This window comes from Mycetomoellerius zeteki, unplaced genomic scaffold, assembly GCF_001594055.1.
Source record: "Mycetomoellerius zeteki isolate Tzet28-1 unplaced genomic scaffold, Tzet1.0 scaffold79, whole genome shotgun sequence".
Taxonomy (NCBI): Eukaryota; Metazoa; Arthropoda; class Insecta; order Hymenoptera; family Formicidae; genus Mycetomoellerius; species Mycetomoellerius zeteki.
Genome location: NW_017257819.1, coordinates 96135 through 108498, shown reverse-complemented (window position 1 = coordinate 108498; position 12364 = coordinate 96135). Strand labels below are relative to the sequence as shown.

Below are 12364 nucleotides of genomic sequence, written 5' to 3'. Positions count from 1 at the left end.
CGGCATCCTCCGTGTCGGCGGCGCTGCTGCTCGTCGTAGTTCCCTCCGGGTCATTTCCCGTGGGACTTGGGCCCGCCGATGAAGACGTTGGTGCGGCCAAAGCGGAGGATTCCACGTTACCACCGCCGCCGCTACTGCCACCACCGCTGTTTCCACCCTCGCGTTTGCGTTGCTCCTCCTTCAGTCGTTCGCTCTTACGCCATTTCGCCCGCCGATTTTGGAACCACACCTGCAAATTACGATTCGTCGCGGTTAGCATAGATTAAGCGTTACTTAAGCTTCGGAAAATCAATAATAGGAAGCGTAATTTTGATACAGAAGTTACTGTTTTATAAGTAAAGTTACGGAATTAAATTTTTTTTAATGGATCGAGGAATTCTTCTTGCGTGAAAAAAAATATATATACTGCTGATATTTAATTCGTTGATTTCTAACTCATTGTTAATTGATACGTAAATGTTATAAAAATGTTTTTAAATATCTGTGTTAACACTTAGTATCTCCTAACAATTTTTGTTCCACGTTTTTATTTCGTGCCTTTAATGTTTTATGTCTTTTTTATAATACAATTTTTGGATTATGCTAAATATGAATAAATATCATATAGCGATATACGTGCATCCAGGAAAGTTAAACTTCTCAAAAGCCAACTTCGCGGAAGTTTGCATAATTCTCTGATTCAATATTCTCGACATCTCAGTCATCTGACTATATACTGCACGCGCGCGGACGAGAAGGGTTAAGTCTCGCGAAAGTCGTAGAAACGGTGGGAGAGGTGGATGGATAGGAGAAAAATGAGAAGGACGCGGTCGTATCTACAGCACTCCGCAATGTCCGCAAATGTGCTAGAATAATTGCATGTGCGGGTAGGGAGGGGGGAGGGAGGAGGTGGCATTCTGAGGCAGAGAAAAGCACGAGGGTGCGGCAGGCTGGTTGGCGGATGCTGGGACGGGGATGGTTGGGAGGCCGGGGGGGGCACTTTCCGCCGTGCATGTTCAACGAGCCGACAGCAACCACGGCGACCGAGTGTTTTTTAAAAAGCTCGAGTTCCGCTAACGAGGCTAACTTGACATAATACCGGCTGAAATAGACTTTATTACACCCAGCGGTTCTCCACCGTTGACTTTTGTCTCGACAATGGATGTACAATAACCGGGTTCTCGTGCGGAATCCTCACTCGGTGCACATGCACGCCAACTAATAGTAAAACTCAGGATGTTTACTATCTAGGGAAACCTAGGAAAACTCAGGAAACGTGGAATTTTCAGGGATTTCTCTTTTACCTTTGAAAATCAAGAATTTTCATGCAATTTTATCGGAAATTTTTGAAATTTTACTTTAATTTAAATTCTATCTCTTTCTGAAAACATTGTTTCTTTTATCATTTTTTCTTAATAATATACAAAATGATAATCTCATTAGCAATAAATATGGCACACAAGTGCATATATTTACGTACATTCTCATAAGTCTCACGAATTTTTATAAAAAGATCGGGGTGATAAAACAATACATACACACACACACACACACACACACACACTTAAAAAAAATATAGCGATGACAACTATATATAAAGGTGACAATTACATAAGTTTTATATGTAGAAGTAATGTACATACTTGAATAAACTATTTTAGACTCGTAAAATAACTATAAAAATGTTTATTCAACTATGTATTAATTGTACATATAAAACTTGTATAGTTGTCTCCTTTATGCTGTCGTTATATCTTTTTTTCTGGCAATGAGTATAGCATAAGAGAATAATCTACTGATACTGCAGTAAGTTTTCTCTATACCTATCTTATAAGTTTAGCAGCTCTGTAATTGTAAAAAAGGATAGACAATTTCGTGAAAAAATTCCTGTCTTCTATTAATTTACAATGTATAGTTTACTTGCGTGTTGCGTTCCAATTGATTTCAAAATTACATTAAAAAATTCTCTAATTTGAGCTGGAGTTTTAAATAGAAATATCTAGAAAATCCGAGAAAGTTTTTTTACAAGATTTCATTATCATTTCAAGCACCCTGTAAAACGTAATCGGAGCTATTTGTTTGTAGAATGTGAAGTAGTTGATCAGAAAAAATCATAGAAAACATTCGATGCATCATTTATAATAGTGCTATATCACTTTTTAGTGATATTGTATTGAAAAATGTATTAGCATAAATTTCATCGGATTTGCCTGATTTTTGAGGAAAAAAGTTTTGAAAAGAAAATATTGTACGCAAATATATATATATACTCAACTATAAAGCACCCTCAATTTATTACATTTTCTTGGAATAGACGATAATAAAAGGTAAAAAAGATTAACAAAATATTAAAATAGTTATATTATAAAAATAAATTTCTTTTTCAATAAAACTGTTTTTTAATTTATATTTTTGTTATAAAACGTTTACGTTAATTTGTGTCTTATATTTATGGCCAAGGTTGTATTAAATTGTGAAAAAAGAACAGACTCCACAAAAAAAATTTCACAAAAAATCCTTAATAAAAAGAGCTGGAATTAATAGAATTGGTATATCCTATTCTGTATGTGTGTGTGTAATGGGTCTGAAAAATGATTATCTTACATTCGAGCGCGGAACTTTCGCAGGAGGAAGCACGGGAAATGGTTTAATAAAATAAATACGATGGGTACGACTCTCTCTACCGCCACCTCGAACATCGCGAGAGGATGGAGGAGGGGCGATAGACGGGGAGATATAATAATATCCTAAGGGTTACAGGAGGGGGCGACGGAGGACGAGTAATAGCTGGGAACAAAGCCACGGTTTCGTATAGGGACCACCATCGCCGTTTTCCTTTGCACCCTTGCGCGATACATCTCTCTCCTCTCCACTTTTTTTTCCAATACAAATTTAATCTGAAATTCGTTGATAATGGGCGTAAAACGTTTTTAATCGGCTGCACCCCCTTGTTAAACGAATGTGTCGCTCTTTGTCGCGGGATTACTGATCGCACGTATCACGTGCGACATGCTTTTTAAAACGCTGCGTGACAACGATAACTACTGATTAATTCACGAAAAGCTGTTTTTTCCAACAGCCCGTAAATTGAAAAATGTCCACTTTCAATAAATCCACGTTTATAGAAATTTTCCGCTCGTTTCTCAATTTCCAACTCAATTTGTGGATTCAAATATTTTTTATCAAAACTGTCGCGGAGATAGAGATACTAATATTTCATACTGACGAGAGCTACTTTTCTCGAAGTTCATGGTACCGTGAAAATTTTTCTTCATTTTACAACTCCAAAGGAGCGCGGACAACTACGTGAAGAGAAGAGAAGAGCTCCGCGAAATCCAATCACCGAAAATAGAAGAGAGTCAACGTAATCGCGGTGTCCAGTGTCCATGCACGTCCAGAGCGCGTCGCACGAGCGCAGGTGCGAGTGGCGTTTGATGCGGCGCGACGCGTCTAATTCACGCACGCCGGTAATTGTCGGCCTCGCACACGCACGCATATCCGTGTGTAAGCGTTATACGAGCGTACGTACAAGCGTTGTGTGCGAGAAAATATACGCCCGCTCGCGCCGACGTGAGGACGTCGTACGGTACGTGCCTTGGCGATACAACCGACCCTCCTTCAACTCCCTCCCGCCCGTCCCACCCCTCTAGGAGGTTCTAATTGGAGCCTGGAGAAGAGGACGGGCGCTACATAAACGCGCCTATTTGTCCATTATTCCAGATTCTCTTTGTCTTCGCTAATGAAACAATGAGTCTGCGCCGTAATTGCGTCACAGTCAGACCAACCGCCTCGCCCCCTCTGTTCTTCGCCGCCTCGCGTCACCCCTCTGTCTCTTTCATCGTCATGTGTACACTGTCGTATCTCTCTCTCTCTCTCTCGTAAAGATTGCAGCCTCCTTGTAAATCCGCACAATGCACGCCAGGCTGCCTCTTAGACTTTGTGTGATCGAGGATCCTTCGTGAGTCAGGATATTAATGATGAGAGGCCGGGCGAAGCGCCGAGATTTATTTGGATTTGTCGGGGCACGAGCTATATTTTACTAATAATTATTTAAAAAATAAAAATACTGATTATTTTTTTTTATAAATTTTATAATAAATTTTTTTTACTAAGACACAAAATGAATAAAATAAACAAAATTTTGTTCATTTTATATCAATTAAATTATAATATGTCATACTTATATAGTAGATCACGACAGAATTAAATATAAACTATTTAGTATTATCATTTTTATGTACACTTTTCAGATGTTTACAGATTGCTGAAGGAATGGTCAGAATGATTGATAAATTAAAAAAAGTCGGGATTAGCGATTTCTTCAATGGAATAAAATACCTTTAAATAAAACGAAAAACAAAGGATCATGTACTCGTAAGTTATAAATAGAATTTTTTATGTTAAATGTTGTATTGAATAATCTTCAACAATAATTTTACGAGTTCTACCTGAGTTTCATGTATCTATGAATGATAGACGTTTTCTTCTTTTTCCAGGAAACTTGTATTGTTGACATCATAATACACTATTATTAAACAATTTATCAAGTACTAAAAAATATAATAAATAATAATTAATTATTTTAAAAAATATTGCGTGTAATAATCATAGTAGTAAATTGATTTAATAATGCTATAATTGTTAGATTATCAAAACAATTATATAGAACGCTCAAGTTGGTTACTAGAATGTCAGAACTTTTTGCAGCATTGCTCATTATGCTTCAATTTCTTAATTATTTTGATGATTCAACAAAAAATATTTTCACATCTATTTCTATACTCAAATTAGATATATTTACCTAAATAGATATTTCGGTAAAATCGTTTTTTTCCGTGTGATTATCGAGGAAATTGCGAAAGGCGCTGTCAAAACGTATCATTTGAAATTCAACGGAGATGCAGGTTGACGTCTGCCGAGAAATCAAAAGCCGCCATTGGTAATCAGATATCCTCTGCAGATGTTCCGACAGGATTTTAGGCTGGAATCGTTGTTACGCTGCAGGGATTCTCAGCACGAATTACAACGGCGTGAGTAAATATGGCCGTGAGGACGTAGCCTGCAGGAGTACAAAGTAATCCCGGAGATTACCGGCTTACTCTGTCAGAAGATTACGTCAGGTCGAGGGTGTCAGCGCGCCTCTTGGGGGTCCTGCAGGGGCCTCCGCCCCCACCCCCGCCCTCCCGATTCGCCCCTCTGGTATACATACGCTTTCGCTCTTGCGGCAACACCGTACGGCCGCAGACAATCGATCATAGTTACGGTCTTTTACAGATTTTCTTTTCAATTTTCAAATCTGCAGTTATTGAATCTAAAATATATATTTTCATCCTGACTAAATTTCGCGCGTTCCCGCATCTATGTCGCGTATACATCATGTATACATACATCATACATAAAATATATGGCGCGTTATTTTTCGTATGATAAATTATAAATATGGCAATTTTTTTAAATCCGGGAGTGGCAAAGGACAAAAATCGATTAAAAAAAAAATTGTCGAAATTCCGCTTTGGATTGCAGAAATTCGGTTACGCATATTTTTTTCGCGATATAATCATTTGGATACTAATGGATACGTAGGCGGGTAATACATTCTATTGTGTGTTCCATGAAATATTACAGCAAAAACATGCAGCGCGAAAAATGTTCTCGGAATTTCTCTACTTAACGCTACGAAGGCAGACAAAAAATTATCGGGTTGCCGCGCGTAATTTTCTCATCGCATTAAAACGCGGAATCCAATCTCAATGCGCTGAGACGCATTAAAAGATTAAGCTCGCTGCTGCCAATGCTCGGACGTGAGCATGCGAACATTCTGTGAAGTTTTAATGCACGTGCTTTCATGTTATCGAATAAACGTGATTATACAACGTGATTAGCATACTTTTAAGTAACCTGTTTTAATATATCCTTAAATATAATGTACACAGTGCTTCTGCCATGAATTTGTTCATCTTCCTTATTCTAATGGAGCTTTTTTGTAATTTAATCGGATTACGGACATTATTATGTTATATGCGGCAAGATACTTTACGAGAACTGACAAAATAAAAGTGAACAAAAAGTAAATAATTATGTTAATAATAATTCAGCAACACACACGGCTACTTTTTAGTATACTTGAAATGTCATAATCTGAAAAAAAGTCTAATCAGGTTGTAGGATTGCGAAACTTAAGGGATATACCAATTGCGCTATCTTTATATTAATTCTTTCCGTTGATAACGATTTAAGTTACAATCCAAAATATACACGAATTTTGAACATTGTTTTTTTGAGACTGATATAATCAATTATTAAATTATTATATAAAAAGATTTGCGTACTAATTAACGTTCTGGCTTCCATTACCGGTTTTTACTTTTCTTTTAATTTGGAACACTAGTAGTCCTTATATTTATCTTATTTATTATTAAGAAATGTAGTTATGAGGACAAATGGATTAGGATTGAAAAATTCAATGATGAAAAGAAAGATCTCCGCGAGTGTTATTGTTACACTCACCTGCACTCTAGCCTCCGTGAGATTAATTTTCATGGCCAGATCTTCCCTCGTAAAGACGTCCGGGTAATGAGTTTGCGCAAAGGCGGACTCGAGTTCCTCCAGTTGCTGAAGGGTGAAAGTTGTCCTGTTTCGACGCTGCTTCCTCCGCACGAAGGAATCCTCGCCAACTCCGTGCAGCGCTGGGTGATAGGCGGAGTAACTAGTATCTGTAACGAGCAATCCGGGAGGAATTGTTAAATTTTTAGAATATCGCAGTAATTCTTAATATAATGATAATTCGCGCAAATTTTATTTTGTAAAACTCTAAACGCAAAGAACTATTGTCGATAACACAAGTCATAATAAATAACGAATCGAATGATAATAAATAAATGATATAATACTATAATAATACTATAATAATAATAATAATAGGTATTAACATTCAATTGAATATAAAAAAATATGTCGAATTAATTTTTATTAATTTAATTATATAATACGTTTTTGTAATTAATATTGATAATATATGTTGTGTCAATGTAAAGAAAATATTTTTCTTTTAAAGGGACGAGTTCGACAAAGTTTCACCTTTTAATTCTTGATAGATTCGAATTTGCGAAGTTCCAAGAGAACTTAGTTCGGTACTCCGCATATTTGCCTGTGCTTGACTAGGGTTTGCGAAACTCGGAAACTTCAAGAAACTTGTGAGTTACTGACAATCTCGCGGAATTTTCAAATTTATACGGCAAGCGTTATTGCAAAATAAAATGATCAACATAATTCCTCGCTTTTTCACGGTAGCTTAAATTAGTGCTTATCAGTGTAAATAAGTTGTATCAGATTTTATATAAAATAAGAGTAGTAAACATAGATGCGTGCTCACTTATATTCGTTTACTTAATTCGATTTAATTGAATTTAATTTAGCAAGTGTAATAATTAACTTCTTCGTATCGAGAAATATATCTTCTTTATTATGACTTTCTATCTTTTGGAATTAATAATATAATTTTCTACGAATTCAAGAATGGGAAGTTCCAAGTAAACCTGAAAATCCAGGTTAAAAATATATAGGGCGGCTTACCTTACCATCATATTCAGATAGTCACATCTATTTTCATTTAAACAATTTTTCTCATTTTGTAAACTGTCTTAATCATTTCAAATGTATTTTATATTAAACTTAAATTAATAAATTATTGTTTACTGCATCATTATTTTAAATGTAACTAGAAAATAAAAAATTACACAAAAAATAAAATAAGGTCCCTCAATATATTTAAATACTTCAGCAAAAAAGTTTATAAGTATTGTCATTGATACTCGATTCAATATTTCAGAACAGAAACTGATTATTAATGTATAGTTATATTGTTTTTCTGTTGTATTTCGGTACGATCGCAGTATGCACATTTTATTTCGCCACTGCAATTATACGAGCAGACAGAGCATGTTAATTAAAAATATTGAGTAAAACGTGGTTAACTGTGATCGCGCGCGCACACGAAGGATCGAAAAGTGAAGCGCCGATATAAAGGCATTGGTCGGATACGCGTGCATACAACGAGACGCGAAGTGGGAGCAGACGTTACGAAGCGGCCGGAACCGCTCATCAATGATGCAGAGCAATCAGCGCAATTAATTACCGCGGCGCTAAGCCGGGGCTTAGCGAAAAACACAAATTAATTTCCTAAGCTCATAAAAATTCATGCCACTCTCTCTCCGCCGTCCGGCCGTCTCTCTTTCACCCGCGCACAATGTCTCCTCTTCTTCCTCTCTTTTACTCTCTTCCCTTTATCCTGCCTCTCTTTCTCTTTCGCTCTTTCTCTCCCTTTCATCCTCTCGACACAGAGGATAATAACGGCGACAGAAAGAGAGAGAAAGGGAGGAAGGGAAGGTAAGCGAGATAGAGTTAACGAACGCTTGATGGTGTTGCACCATCAACGATGCAGCCACATGGTTGCATCCACAGGCGCGCATCGGGATACTTCGCCTCGATGCCGCTGAACTTTCATAACTGTCACGGACGTGCAATTATACGCTACGGTCGCTGCGATCTCCCGTATCGTTTGCAAAATTAATATCAATGAGAATCCGCGAGGATTTTCGCTCTAAACCAACCCACGCGAAAATAAACGATTCGAGCTTTCCGGACCGCCGGTATTTTATCAGGGCGTTTAACGACGTTGCGGACTTGTGGATGCACTTAAAACTTTGTTTCCGTTCGTGCTCCCGCCTGCACGATTATCGTACCGATACGGATTTAGTTTAATAGATACCCGAATGATATTGTGATTGTTTTTCGCATAGCCATCCGGAAAATTACTGTAGATCCAACTAAGAAGCGACTATGTATAAGCGATTATATATATCTTTTCATCCGATAATATAATTGAACGGTTTTTCGCAAAAACCAAACAATTCTAAAATGTTAAATTTTCATGTAACAAAAAATTTTTATCTTCAAACCGTTTATTATGTATATAAATATGGTAATTTTTCTCCGAATATAGAAATTGATATAAGAACAAAGTTTTAAATTTTGATTATGTAATATTTTGAGAATCATAGGATTTAAAAAGAAAAAGAAAAAAATTCTGAATTTTTTTATTCTTGTGGAAAATTTTACTATTTACTTCATAATACATGATAAAGAACATTATATATTTGTGTTGGAAACTCACGTTTCTGTTAACTGTTTGTGTTGAATTTTTTAACATATTCGAGTGTTAATTTAACATAACGTGATTATGTCATTTAAATTTTTGTATTAAATTGATATTCAACATTTTTTAATGTCAAAATGACACAATTTATGAATGAAAAATAATGTATTTTAAAACGTAAATTCTAAGATGAATAAATGAAATACGTATTAATTTAACATGTCATAAATGTTAGTTATACTAAAAAAATATACTCCTACAGGTTGTTTATAAACTGTGTCAGCATTATCTTTTCCTTGATCATTCTTTTACGTAATATTTGTGTTGTTTTCTAACATAGGTATTTATTTTATATTAAATAACACAAAAATTGGAGTGGACCATTTGGGACATGTAAAATGTGTTATATTCGACACAAATTTTCCAACAGTATGTGTTACACGTATTTTTTAATAATATTAATAATTAATAATCCATACAGCAAATATAACTCATACCTTCAATGGATGCCCCAAAGACGTTCTAAAGACGTCCACAGAACATCCCTGAAAGGTTTAAGAACATCCTAAGGATTTCTTTCGAATAAAATGTACTGTAGGAATGATAAAAACGAAGAAAGAAATACTATTTAAAGTACAAAGCAATTATTGTTTTACTTATTACTTACAAAATTTTACAAATTGCTCCTAACAGAAACATCCTTTGCATGTGTTACTCAATCTTATATTTCCCATTCGATTTTTGTCAGAATAAAATTGATCACTATATGGCAGAGAACGATTTGATCCGTAATCCAGATTTTTTTTAACGGATTTATTCAGGTTTTGTGGGAAAGCTTTGTGGGAGCCCATCAATTTATCGGCACATTTTGCGCACATGTCGAATCTTTTAAACATTATTCAATTTTAGAAGATAGAAGAGAAATTTCATGCCTAAAGTCAAATTAATGAACCACGAAGCTGTACAGTGATCCTGCGAAATACACCATGATAAAATACACCGTAAAAATTCTTGATCCCTATTCTTGTCATATCGACAAGCAACGACTGTCATTGTTGCTGTGGCTGCAGAGTAAAACGAAGATAGAGAAGTGAATCGGGCGTCGACCGCGGCGGCTAAATAAATTTGCCGATGCCCCAAACTGAAATCCACTCAAGATCTTAGATTAGAGTCGGTCCGAAGTAAAGCCCGGATCCAGACAACTCGTACAACTCATCGGGAGTCGGTCTGATCCAATTTATTAGTAGCATCCCGGGTACGGAAGAGAGAGAAAGAGAGAGAGAGAGAGGGAAGAAGACCTGGCGACTTTTGCGCTTGGGATTCACGTGCATCTCCTTTTCGCGACACACTTTGTCGTTTTGTTGACGTTTGTTTGCCTGCAGAAAACGCGAAGGGAGACGATCAATTTTTCGCGCATGGAAAGCATGGAACATCATTCATTCACGCGTGTTTCTTACGAGAAGTAGCATCGCGTATCTTTTCTGAATAGGATTTAATATATTTTTAATGTAGAAATCATTGCCTGAAATTGGATTTTGTTCTTTTATGCGTACGGCTTTTACCTTTTGATTTGTTTAAATCTGTTGTATAATATTATGGCATGGATATCGGCACATAAAATCAAATTTTTTATAAATTAATTTAAAATATAAAAGAAATTTAATATGAAATGATAAATCAAAAAACAAAAAGTATTCTTTGTGTAGAGCCTTGTTTTCGAGAAAAGATCGAATTAGACTCAAATTGATATAAAATAGCTGCGATTTTACTTGCTCTATCTTTGACTTAACGTTTTCACATACATAGACGTGCTGACGAGCGACTCAAAATTATTCCAAACGCGCGTCACGATCCTCCATGATCGTCCGTATCCGTTGCACTTGCGAACTGCAGGTTCCAAAGGCAGCCCAAGAGAAGGGAGGGACAGTGGTGGACCCGTGGAAAAACTACACGTAGAGAACGAAATCTAATGACACCCCGACCGTTACTAATGACGCTAACGAGGTAGTTAGATGTTAGAGCGAATGTCGGTGGGTCTGGACCGTGGGCCGAGGGAACCCACTTACCGACTTATCACGTAGTTACCTAATCTGTTTATCCCAACGGGGGGTAGAGGAGGCCGAGAGAGAGAGAGAGAGAGAGAGAGAGAGAGAGAGAGAGAGAGAGAGAGAAAGAGCCAGCGGGGACCGGGGCAGACAGACGTGGGGAGCAATCGGGAGCTGGAAGGGTGCCCGGACGTCCCTGAGGACACCATTCCCCTAGACCCCTCCCCCCGTCTACCTCGACTCCCTGTTCGATCATCTACCAGAGTGTGAAAGAGAAACAGAGACAGAGACAAAGATCGCTGCTTCTCACATTTATGAGCCTCAATAGGTATTTTAAAGAGAATATAAAGAACAACGGGAAGCTACACTTCTCACGCGCGCACGTTGTTGGATTTATTCGTGACGATTTGAATGAAGGGCGGAATAAATAGTAATAATTTTTGGGATATTATACATGTACATATACATCACATATATACATATAAAAAGTAAATTAAAAAATTGTAGGGGGGTTAAACCCCTCCTCTTGGATTCGTCCATGACTACGAATATTATTAAATCCGATTGATGATAGCATGTAAATGTAGTCTTTATCAAATTTTATCAAATGTCGAAGAGAATAATAAATAAAAAATCTTTTCTCTCTCTTAATATTACATTATAATAATCCAAATCTTTGATAACATGTAGCACTATTTTAATCAAAATTACAAATCGTTCCGTACATTTTAAAAACCGCTGATATTATTTTCGTTGTAATTGAAAAAGGATAGGAAATTTTCAAAATCAAATGAATATTTTTCTTTCCGGAAAAATCTAGTATTCACAAAATAAAATCTTGCGATCCTAATTCGATAACGATAAATCGCCGTAACCGGATACGTTAGGAGAACAGGCTGATTGTCGCGGCTTGACAGATCACGCCAGGCTGAAATTCATCTGGAATGGGACGCGACTTGGAAAACGATCAGTGAATAGGCAAACTGCCGTCAAAGTTCTGGATAGCGACTCGGCTCGACTGCCGGCGGGACGCGGTTTAACTGGAAGTTGGCTCGAAGTGCAAATTAAGTTTAGCGGCCGTCCAGTTTGTAGCGTCCACTTTGCGTAACTCGGTCTAGTCGGTAATGTAACTTCATCGATGTGTTCCGCTAGAGCAAGTGTCAGTACAATCAGTCTGTCCCCCTCA

At 36.8% G+C, this 12364-nt stretch overlaps 1 protein-coding gene across 1 annotated transcript in view; it reads right to left on the bottom strand.

Moving 5' to 3' along the window:
- Drgx (Dorsal root ganglia homeobox) overlaps nt 1-12364 on the bottom strand; it is a 51469-nt gene that overhangs the window by 5936 nt on the left and 33169 nt on the right. Inside the window, exons 3-4 of the mRNA XM_018458838.1 lie at nt 6487-6692; nt 5-229 (exon numbers count right to left, since the gene is read on the bottom strand). Of these exons, the coding sequence (XP_018314340.1) occupies nt 5-229; nt 6487-6692 (431 nt within the window). The remainder of the gene's footprint in view (nt 1-4; nt 230-6486; nt 6693-12364) is intronic.